This window comes from Vipera berus, assembly GCF_964194415.1.
Source record: "Vipera berus genome assembly, chromosome: 2".
Lineage (NCBI taxonomy): Eukaryota > Metazoa > Chordata > Lepidosauria > Squamata > Viperidae > Vipera > Vipera berus.
In genome coordinates this window covers 161,167,990-161,179,484 of record NC_138203.1, presented here as the reverse complement: position 1 = coordinate 161,179,484, position 11,495 = coordinate 161,167,990, and the positions used below count along the sequence as shown (strand labels likewise).

At 41.5% G+C, this 11,495-nt stretch overlaps 1 protein-coding gene across 1 annotated transcript; it reads left to right on the top strand.

Annotated features, from left to right (window-relative positions):
• The first annotated feature begins 61 nt into the window (after positions 1 to 61).
• Positions 62 to 11,099, top strand: CCDC137 (coiled-coil domain containing 137). The gene is made up of 6 exons (XM_081320931.1): positions 62 to 269; positions 2,549 to 2,679; positions 3,767 to 3,962; positions 4,630 to 4,712; positions 9,075 to 9,154; positions 9,845 to 11,099. Exons 1-6 carry the CDS (start codon positions 199 to 201, stop codon positions 10,070 to 10,072), a joined length of 789 nt encoding a protein of 262 aa, XP_081177057.1. The 5' UTR covers positions 62 to 198; the 3' UTR covers positions 10,073 to 11,099.
• Positions 11,100 to 11,495: the final 396 nt, after the last annotated feature.

Here is an 11,495-nt window from a genome sequence, read left to right as displayed (position 1 = left end):
TCCCTTGCCCAATAGCAATCACGATTCTGCCCTAACTTCCGATAGGAGTTGCGAGCTCCACCAATCGGAGAGCGCTGATGGACAGGGAAATTAGCCGGGCACCCCACTGGAAGTAGGCGGGGAATAGAGTGCGTACGCAATGGAAGACTGAACTGGGAAGCTACTGCAGCACGTGGGTGTATTTGTCAGGAAGAAGCGATGGGCAAAAGAGAGAAGAAAGTTGCTGTGGCTTCTGCTGCTCCGCGGAAAGGGCTTCTCCTCCGTGGTAGGTCTGTATCTATCCAGTGAGGGGTTTTTTGTGTGCAGTTTAAAGCGCTTTGCTTACTCTGTGTCAGTGACAGATAAAACAATCCTGTAGGGTTGACCAGTTTTATTACCATCTTCACTCAGTTATCACTCAATCGTAACAGCAGCTTGTTTAAGGCTGCCTAGTGAATGTAGAACAGAGGTCTTCAAACTCGGCCCTTTTATGACTCATGGACTTCAACTCCCAGAATTTCTCAGCCAGGCATGCTGGCTGAGGAATTCTGGGAGTTGAAGTCTATGAGTCATAAAAGGGCCGAGTTTGAAGACCCCTGATGTAGAACTAATTGGGATTTTGACTGGCTACTGCTTGATTCCGCACATGTATTCTTTGCTGCGGCTCCACTCTCTCTTGGCCCAATCCACCTCACAGAGTTGTTGTTAGGAAAATTGGAGGCAGGAATATTAGATAAGTGATGTCCGGGATATTTGAGGGAACACCTGCTGCCAGCATCAAGTTCCCTTCGTCTAGTGCGCTCCCGCAGGGAGGGTCTTCTCAGGGTGCTGCCCTGCCGGCGGATAACACCCAGGGGTAGGGCCTTCTCAGTGGGTGCGCCTGCCCTCTGGAACCAGCTGCCTGTGGAGCTTAGGACTGCCCCTGACCTCCGTTCATTTCTCCGGGACCTGAAGACCTGGCTCTTCGAGCTCTCTGGCCCAGGCTGAGAATTTTAATTTTAATTGGGGTTTTTAATTTTTTGTCAGGGATTGATTTAATCTTTTTTTAATTGTTTTTAACTTTTGTATTGTTTTTTGTTTTAAATACCCCGTAAACCGCCCTGAGTCCTTCGGGAAAGGGCGGTATATAAATCCAATAAAATAAATAAATAAATAAAATAAAAATAAAAGTTGGATGAAAATGTAATAATGATATCTGCAAAAAATACCCTTTGCCTGTATGGAAGAACTGGAGAGAACCCAAAACAGGCAAAGTAAAAGAAAATGAAGAAACTAAAGTGCTCTGGAAGTTCAAAATGTGCATAGATAAAAACTTGCAACATAACAACCCAGACTCAATAATTGTCAATAAGAAAGACAAAAAGGTCTGGGTAGTACGTGTTGCAGTAGAGACAGCAGAAAGGAAGCAACTGGAGAAAAATCACAAAACAAGACCTGCAAATAGAAGTGGAATGACTGTGGCAAAAGAAAGAAAAGATAGTACAAATAGTAATAGGTGCCTTAGATGCAATCCCAAAACATATGGAGCACCCCTGGAATACCATTGGCGTTGACAAAATCCCCATCAGTCAATTTCAAAAGGCAGCTTTACTTGGAACAGCCTATATCCTGGAATGATTTCTTTAACACTATCAAGCAATGATATCTGCCTATCCCACATCCTTTGGAAGGACTCGATAGATGGATAAAACTGCCAAATCCCATCTAAACATCTGGCTGACTATGCAGCCAACCATAATAATAAAACCTCTTCCTTACTAGTATTTTTCATCTTTCCAATGGCCATAATGCCTGAGAATTCTGGGAACTGAAGTCTACTCCATCATAATCTGTGAAAGATTGCTATAATTTATTCTACTTATTGGCTAGCAGTATTAAGATTGCTATATGTTATGTGTTATAACAATGGAAATGCTTATAGATTTCACTGCCCCAGTTTTATGCTGGGGGGATTTAATTTGGAGTATGGTACATTATGTTACTATATAATAATAATAATAATAATAATAATAATAATAATAATAATAATAATAATAATAATAATAATAATAATAATAATAATAATAATAATAATAATAAGTTGGAAGGGACCTTGGAGGTCATCTAGTCCAACCCAGAAATCAAAGAGGTGTGCCACCACATGCCTTTGAGTTCCTGCGATAGACCCATGGTGAAAATGGAGAGTACCAAATTAGATTATAAGCAACAAGAACAAGATACTATATTTATGACATATTCCTTCTTCTCTGGAAAAAAAATCAACATTTTTTTAAAGATGGGGAGGGAGATGCATGAAGAATGATGAACACTGAAAGGCCACTTTAAATATAGGGCTGGCTAATTCAGACTAATATAGGTGCTTCCAGCAAGTTCTCATTCATTCTACTGAATGATGTTGAAATTCCATTACAGAGCAAGATACAAAAATGTGAGACAAATGCTTGCTTCTGTCATAAAGAGGTTCTTTCAACTCCCCTAGCTTAGGTTGTATAAATTTATAGTTGCTAATGATGATGATGATGATGATGACGTTAGCCTTACCAACATTTCTCTCTTGTTTTAATTTTAGCCATATGAAGAAAAAGACAAATTCAAAACCAGATTGCTTGAATGAGCAAGAAATTCCATATCGGTTGCGGGAAATCATGAGGAGCCGAGATGAACTGAAAAACCCCACCCGCAGGAAGAAGAAGAAAGCTGGTAAAAAGCAGCGTTATGATTCGATATTCAGTATATGTTTCAGCAACTAGTCAGAAATTCTTGCAAAGTGTCATCTTGACCACTCTCCTGGATGGTACTAGTTTGAGGCAGTCTGCTGATATGGGGCTCTTTTATCAGAAGGATGGAAGACTCTGGGACTTCAGATCTGCACAGGATCCTCATGATCTTTTTTTGCTTCTTCCCCCTAAGCTTTCTGTTATGGCACTTAATTTCTCAATGCTTTGGAAAAGAAAATATAGGAAACCTCTTGGGTATGCTCTAACGTAACTGAAAGCAGGTTTAAAACAAAATCCCCATTTTGGATTGGTTGGAAGATGGACGTTTATATAAATGTTTTAAATAAACAAATTTCCTGCAGAGAAAGAACACTGAGTAATTTAAGCAAAAATATTGACTCAAACCACACGTCTGGTTTAGCCTATCCAGTTTGCCTCAGAGCTTCCCTTGCAGCCATCAGCCCTCTGAATAAATAATAAAGAGGCTGCTTATCATCAAAACCTAAACCTAATAAATTAGATAAATAAACCCACCCCTGTTTTATAGTAGTATTACATGCATACAAAGCTGCTATATTTGTACAGAGCTGTAACTCTTTTAAGCTTACCTGGAGGGATAAAGGTCACAGAGTAAATGCAAACAATACTTTTGTAAATACATTTTCTTTTGTGGCCAACATTTCAGATATGCACTTATGGCTGGGGATCTCCCAAGTGTTTGCTGTATGTGGCTCTCTAGTAACCAATAGTACAATGCAAGTAGGCACCATATCTAAAAAGTTCAATATTATATTTGGTTGGTCTCTAATACTGCACATTGGCCATAAAATCATGATGCTCTACGGCTAGAGAAATCCAAGGTGGCTTATTAATAGCAGAATACCTTTTTCCTACAGATCCTAGAAAATTGATTTTAAGCAGTATGTCAGGTTAGTTCATTGTAAGATAATTCTTATTTGCTCAGCTAGGGATCAGTATTTTGCAGAGTGAATAGGTTTGGGCTCTATCTGTTTCCTATAAGCTCCTTGAAAGTTATTGGGCAGATTATAATGTCTGTGTTTTTGCCCCAGCAAATAGGCAGAGGCCTCAATCAGAGGGTGATATACCAGTACCAAAGTTCAAGAGACGGCGAGGGGAGACAGAAACCTCATACAATAGACGTATGGACCGGGAAATTGAGCATGTGCGCTTTCTCACTGAAAACCAGACACAGCGTGAGCCTGAGAAAAAGATGCAGGTCCAAGAAAAGTCGCAGAGGAAAAAAGAGTTAAGTTTGAATTTGCAGCCCTTGAATTAGGGTGGTGCTATAGTCTGAAAGCCTAATTCTTGAGACGAATTTCATTGAAAACCCAGTTTTCTTATTTCACCCTCACAACAATTCCATAAAGTTAACTTTTTGGCTAGCATGTGTTGACTAAATAGAGGATTTTCCCAAGCCACTATCAATCTCTTTAGCCATTAGGCTTCAAAAGTTATTACCAGCCTCTGCTCACCAAATGTAGAATTAACCACAGAACTAATGTATAAGTATTCCATCCTTCAGGAACTCTTGAAGGATGTTCCATTTAGGACAGGAGGAAATGAATTAGTTATTAATAATAATATACCTTTTTCCTCTTCTGTGCCTTAACTCAGTCCTGTTCTTTTGGTTAATAGTAGCAATTAGTTTCTTCCTGGAATCTTATTTTTCAACTTGATTCTGTGTCAGTTAAGACAGTACCACTCCCTATAAATTGCAATGGAGCATAAAAGTGGCTCCAAGTTTACATGCTAGCACAACATCCTTTACTGGTTAGATGATACATTGGTTCTTGTCCCTGTATAGAGAGTTTTGTGGCATCTTTATTTCCAAGTCTGACTCTGGTTCTTTCTTGACATGCTCATGGACATGAAATTTCTGTATCCTTTTTCCTAACAAAGCCTGTTTCTCTAGATTTCAGAAGAAGAGGCTGGAAAAAATCCGTAAGCAAAAAGCAGAGAAAAAAATAACAATGCTCGAGAAGGACCTTCTCAAAGGTAAGGTAATAATTTGCCCAGAAAATAATTACCACCACCTTGTAATATTTTTGCATATTTGTGAATGCTGTTGCATGGATTTTTTTTTAAAAAAAACACCTCTCTTTCAATGTGTTTGCTAATTTATTACAAAGCCCAAACGCCAGCAATTTTGGGCAGTCCTTGAAGTAAAAAAGTACAGTTAAACCCTATAACAATAAGAACAAAGGAACAAAACAAGCCAGGCAACAATGAAAACACACATATACAACTCAAAAGGGCATCAGCTACCCTTCCAAAAGTTTGGGTAAGGAGCTAGGTTCGCAAGAAAAGAGAGGCAAAACCAAAACAACAAGAAAAAAACCCCTTAGAATTTAGACATCCATACCAAGCCCGTTCAACAAATTCCCCATCTGGCTACCAAGATTTTCTGTACGTTTTGGGTAGCACTTCATATAGAATTAGATAAGCCCCTGAACTTGTTTAACAACAACCCAATGACATAGATTATCTGACTTCCATATAGAGGGGAAGGCTGATAGCAAAAGATGGGGTTATATTTATTTTATCAATATGATGTAGTAATATAATTTATTAAATATCTGTTTACTATTCCACATCCATAAGCAACCCTAGTGTGGCAACCGCATACAAAGATTTAAAGAAAGATTAATAACAAAGTAAAGAAGCTCCATAATGATTCAGCCAACCAAGAAACAGAAACATGGAGCATTTGATCAAAAAGAAAATAAAGTTGAAATGCATGGTCATGATGTTACTTCAAGAGCTTGGGTCACAAAGCATTTAAAGCCTTCAATGTGGTAACTTTAATCGTGACAAGCAGATGTGGAGCTGGGGTTGTTTCTGAGGAAATGCTGTATGTTACATGGCTGCATATGGCAAAGTCTGTCAGAATTTTGGTATATTCTGAAGTCAGTTTGGATTAATGGTTAAGGCACCAGGCTAGAAAATAGAAGATCGTGGTTCCCCACTTAGGCAAGAAGCCTGACTGGGTGACTTTGGGCCAGTCACTTTCTCTCAGCCCAATTCACCCCACAGGGTTATTGTTGTGGAGAAAGTAGGAGAAGGAAGGAATATTGTGTGTGTTTCCTGCTTTTGAGTTATTTATAAAAATAAAGGCAGTAAATAAACAAATAAAATAAAATACTAGCTTTGCAAATTGCAGTAAGCTTTGGTTAGTTTGAATGGCATGTTGAATAAACAGCCATTGATTGAGTCTGCCCAGCATGCTAAACTAAAAGCCATGATTTATAAATTACGGTGTCTAGTGTTACACAATAAAGCAAGCCAGAAAAAAACCAGGGCCATTGTGCTTAGTACAAGTCCATAGCATTAGACAATAAGATTAATTTGATTCTTTTCTAAGAGTCTGCACCCTTTTGCTTTTGTCTCCCTCAAAAAATGGGACAGCTGAATCAAAGTCTGTTCCAACAAAAGTTTTTGCAGAAACTTTTCTCAAGGGAGCTACTATCGCTGCACATCATAGGCACTGCGTACGGCTGGAAGAGCAGAAGCAGCCTATGTAGCAAACCCCTTCTTGCAATCTGTCTGAAAGGGGAATAAACCTTTTAATAAACCACTAGTGTAGAGGAGATCAACCTTGACTGCTCTTTAGAAGGCCAGATCTTGAAGCTAAAACTCAAATACTTTGGCCACCTAATGAGAAGGAAGGACTCACTGGAGAAAAGCCTAATGCTGGGAAAGATCGAGGGCAAGAGAAGAAGGGGACGACAGAATGAGGTGGATGGAGTCACTGAAGCAGTAGACGTGAGCTTAAATGGACTCCAGAAGATGGTAGAGGACAGGAAAGCCTGGAGGAACGTTGTCCATAGGGTCGCGATGGGTTGGACATGACTTCGCAACTAACAACAAAAAGTGTGCTTCAGGTAGTTTTAGCAGCCTAATCTTGCCAGAGTACCACTCTTATGGAACATGCTTGCTTCCGCATCACTTTCAAAATTAGTGCTATGGATTTTGACACTTTGTTACGAAGAAACCAAGTTCCTTCTAGGAGAGAGATTTATGTTTAGCTGATTTCTGAGATAAGAGATGGTTGCATCGGTATTGGAGCTTGGTAGACCTGGCTTATTGCTGAATAGAGTAGTGATATGGGAGGCATGGGACTGCTTGATTCCTTCTCGTTTCTCTTTGTTTCAAAGAGTGATCAGTCTGCAGACCGGCTCAACTTTTGTTCCAAAGCACAATATGAAAGACAGATCTTACAGTGGATAATAGAGTCACATGTTGGTCACTGGGAATCATGGGTAGAATCTCTGAGAACAAAGCACATAACAAAACAATGTGTGGCCCAAGTGCAAAAGGGCAGGCAGTGTGATGTCATAACACACATTTCATGAAGTCTGATTTTCAGATGTGGGGGAGGGGCTATAATGTGGATTTTATTAAACTGGATATTTAATGTTGTACACTGCCCAGAATCACCGTTTGTGAGTTGGGTGGCTATATAAATTTGTTCAATCAATCAGTAACGTGGCAGTATTGCTTTAGCTTTAGCTTTTTTTTGTTTAAATTATTTATTTATTTATTTATTTATTTATTTAATTTATATACCGCCCTTCTCTCAAGAGACTCAGGGCGGTTAACAGGGCAATACATAAAAACAGGTACAAAAAAATTAAAATTATTAAAACATGATTAAACAGTGCCCATAATAATACAAATTTAAAATTAAAATCATAGTAACAATCCCACCCCGTCCCATCAGGCCAGGCCCGCTTCGTTAAAGAGATGGGTTTTAAGGTCGCGCCGGAAGGAGCGAGATCGGGCGCCATCCGGAGCTCTACCAGAAGATGGTTCCATAAATCCGGTGCACCCACAGAGAACGCTCTCCCCCTGGGGGTCACCAGTCGGCATTCTTTGACTGGCGGCACCCTGAGGAGGCCCTCTCTGTGGGAGCGTACTGGGCGGAGGGAAGATGACGCCGGCTGCAGGTGCTCCCCAAGGTATTCTGGACCCATGCCATGGAGGGCTTTGTAGGTCATTACCAACACCTTGAACCTCACCCGGAAGACAACTGGCAACCAATGCAGCTCGCGGAGCAAAGGTGTAACACGGGAGTATCGGGAGACCCCCGATACAACTCTCGCGGCTGCATTCTGTACCAGTTGGAGCCTCCGAGTGGTCTTCAAGGGTAGCCCCATGTAGAGAGCGTTGCAGTAATCAAGACGAGAGGTCACGAGCGCATGAGTGACCGTGCGCAAGGCATCCCGGTCTAGATAGGGCCGCAACTGGCGCACCAGGCGAACCTGGGCGAACGCCCCCCTAGTTACAGCTACAATATGGTCTTCTAAAGAGAGCTGTGAATCTAGGAGGACTCCCAAGTTGCGAGCCCTATCTACAGGAGATAATGACTCACCCCCCATAATGAGGGGTGGGATATCCTGAATATCCCGAGATGCCGGTACGCACAGCTACTCCGTCTTGTCAGGGTTGAGACGAAGCCTGTTCCTCCCCATCCAGACCCGGACCGCCTCCAGGCACCGGGACATCACGTCGAGGGCATCACTGGGGTGGTTTGGGGTCGAAATGAAAAGTTGGGTATCATCAGCATACTGATGGTACCCAACTCCAAAACCACGAATGATCTCGCCCAGCGGTTTCATATAGATGTTGAACAGAAGGGGCGAGAGGACCGACCCCTGAGGGACTCCACAAGCGAGAGGCCTCGCGGTCGACCTCTGCCCCCCTGTCAACACCGACTGCGAGCGTCCCAGGAGATAGGAGGAGAACCACTGAAGAACCGTGCCTCCCACTCCCAATCCCCTGAGACGCCGCAGCAAGATACCATGGTCGATGGTATCGAAAGCCGCTGAGAGGTCTAATAGGACTAGAACAGAGGAGTATCCTCTGTCCCGAGCCCTCCAGAGATCATTCACCAGCGCGACCAATGCCGTCTCCGTGCTGTACCCAGGCCTGAAGCCCGATTGGTACGGGTCTAGATAATCCGCTTCATCCAGGACCAGAGGGAGCTGGTGCGCCACCACACTCTCAACAACCTTCGCAAGGAAGCGAAGGTTGGAGACCGGACGAAAGTTATTCAAAACAGCCGGATCCAAGGCAGGCTTCTTGAGGAGAGGTCTCACCACCGCCTCTTTCAGGGCGGCGGGAAAACTACCCTCACTCAAAGAAGTTATTAGCTGCCTGTGGTTATTGTAGAACATGGGTGGCCATAGAAGAGTTTGAAATAAATACAATCCTTTTGTCAGGTGGATATGGCTAGAATAGATTTCAGGCTTAAATTTGCTTGTTTGTGAGAAACAATGAAAGATGCATGTTGAATTATTTTGGAGTTGTCTTTGCAATTATCAGATTTGGAACTGCCTTCTTTCTGTTCCCTTTTAGACTCAGTAAAATTTGGAGAAGTTGCTCTACAGCCCCCCACACTAACAGCGAAACCCAGGAAGAGTGTTATCAAAGACAAAGTACGTCATTTTATTGAGTTCTACTTCTCTTTCCTAATGGTGCCAGTGACATTGCCAGCCTCTACTTTTGCTGGGGAAGCAGCAGTGCTTAGAATAGGTTACTGATCAGCAGCAATGTTCACTGACAGGCATTTAACTGTATTATGTTAAGCTATGTATTACGTAGGGACGCGATGGCTCAGTGGGTTAGGATGCTGAGCTTGTCGATCAGATGGTCGGCAGTTTGGCGGGTTGAATCCCGAGTGCCGCGTAACAGAGTGAGCGCCTGTTACTCGTCCCAGCTTCTGCCAACCTGGCAGTTCGAAAGCACGTAAAAATGCAAGTAGAAAAATAGGGACCACTACGGTGGGAAGGTAACAGCGTTCCGTGCGCCTTTGGCGTCTAGTCATGCCGGCCACATGACCACGGAGACGTCCTCGGACAAGCGCTGGCTCTTTGGCTTTGAAACGGAGATGAGCACCGGCCCCTAGAGTCGGAAACGACTAGCACGCATGTGCGGGGGAACCTTTACCTTTACCTTTTATGTATTACGTACATAAGGTTATGTTAAGCTATGTATTTATGTTCATAGGGTTTTATGTTGTAGACATCCTCTTCTTCAAGCTGGTTCTCTTCATGATTGCTCTCAGATTCAGTCCATATCCACTTTTCCTCTTCAAGATTCTCCAGCTAATTTTTCTTTTCTTCCAGGCTGACCAGAGGCAGCAACTTCTGCTAACCTCTCTTTTGGGCTCTGGCAGAAAAGCCACTGTTAAAAAATCAGCCCATGCCTCTCTCGCTCGCCAAAGGATCGTTCAAGAGGAAAGAGAAAGGGTTGTGCAAGCTTATCGGGATATAAAGAAAAGGAAACAGCAGCAGCAACAGCAGCAGTTGAACAAAAGCTTTCTTGTTGTAGACAAACTAAAGAAACCAGCCTGAGTTAACAGAACAATTCTATCATTCCGAAAAACACAGTGTCATTACAAACCAGTGGTAGAACGACAGCCAGGTCTACTGTCTTTTTTCCTTTCCACTTTGAATGAGAGTAACCAGCCACACCGACAGGCAGATTAACAGTTGAGCAATACACGTTTACACACTTCACTTCTGTGAGCAGACCAAATTCTTTAAAAGGTGATTCTTGTATCCCAGTTTATTGAATCTGTAACATGAAAAATGCACGCCCGTTTGTTACTTCCAAAAGGATTGATAATTCGGATTGGCTACAAGAATCAGAGCTAGTTTTCAGGCACCCATCTCTTTTGATGATTCTCATAAGCCGCCTTCTGATAGTGAAGAAAACTATTCTCCAGTTGGACATTGTAGTCTTCTTGGGATTTTTTTTAGTCTTTGTGTGTTTTCCCCATGCCAGGATTACAAACAAAAAAGTTTGAAGAACCAAAACAATCCAAGCTGAGTGCCTCTTTTAGAGTTTAGTTTCCAGTTTCTGAATCAAAGTCAGAGATGTGCTGAGGACCATCTGCTCCAAGAAGATGTTATCAGAGGCAGATGAATTTGGATTAAAATATGTTCCTATACAAGTGTATCTTCTTGGAAGTTTTGCTGGCTCTCCTGTTGGAAATTATTTCCTTGCAGAAGAGAAATGGGACTGCTACTCCAGGGGCAGCTACTGTGTGGACATCCGCCATTGAATACCAGCAAAAACTTTGATTGGATGGAAGTCCTTAAGATATCATAAAGCAGGAGGTACACTTCTTTGGCAGAGGTTTAAGGTGAAGGAGAGGAAGCAACATGCTTATTTTGCAGAGAGCTTTTTCCAACTTTATGAAAGCAACCAGATGGAAAGAATTGTGCCATCTTCCCTATTTCCCTTTGAAATCCTGGTGCTGTTGTACAATAACAAGAACATGTATTGGCAAAAACCTATGAAAGAACTTAAATAGGGAAATAAAGCGGCATTCCTATGCCCAGCAACAGTCACCATGTATTCTTAATCCTGCAGGCCAAGGCGGTATATAAATAAAATAATAATAATAATAATAATAATAATAATAATAATAATAATAATAATAATAATAATAATAATTATTATTATTATTATTATTGTTGTTGTTGTTGTTGTTGTTGTTGTTGTTGTTTTTGTTGTTGTTGTTGTTGTTATTATTATTATTATTATTATTATTATTATTATTATTTTAAAAAACAGTGTGAAAGCTGACTTTTTAAAAAAGAACAGAAATCAAGTGTGTATTTGTAGGGTGAGGCCCTCAAAGCAAAGGTGACTGGCAAAGTGAAGTAGCAAAATTTTGAACAGTACATAAAAAGCAGAAATAGTTGGTTGATTGGAGGAGGGGAAAGGATTGAAAAACCTTAGTTGAGAAGTACATTAAGATCAATATTG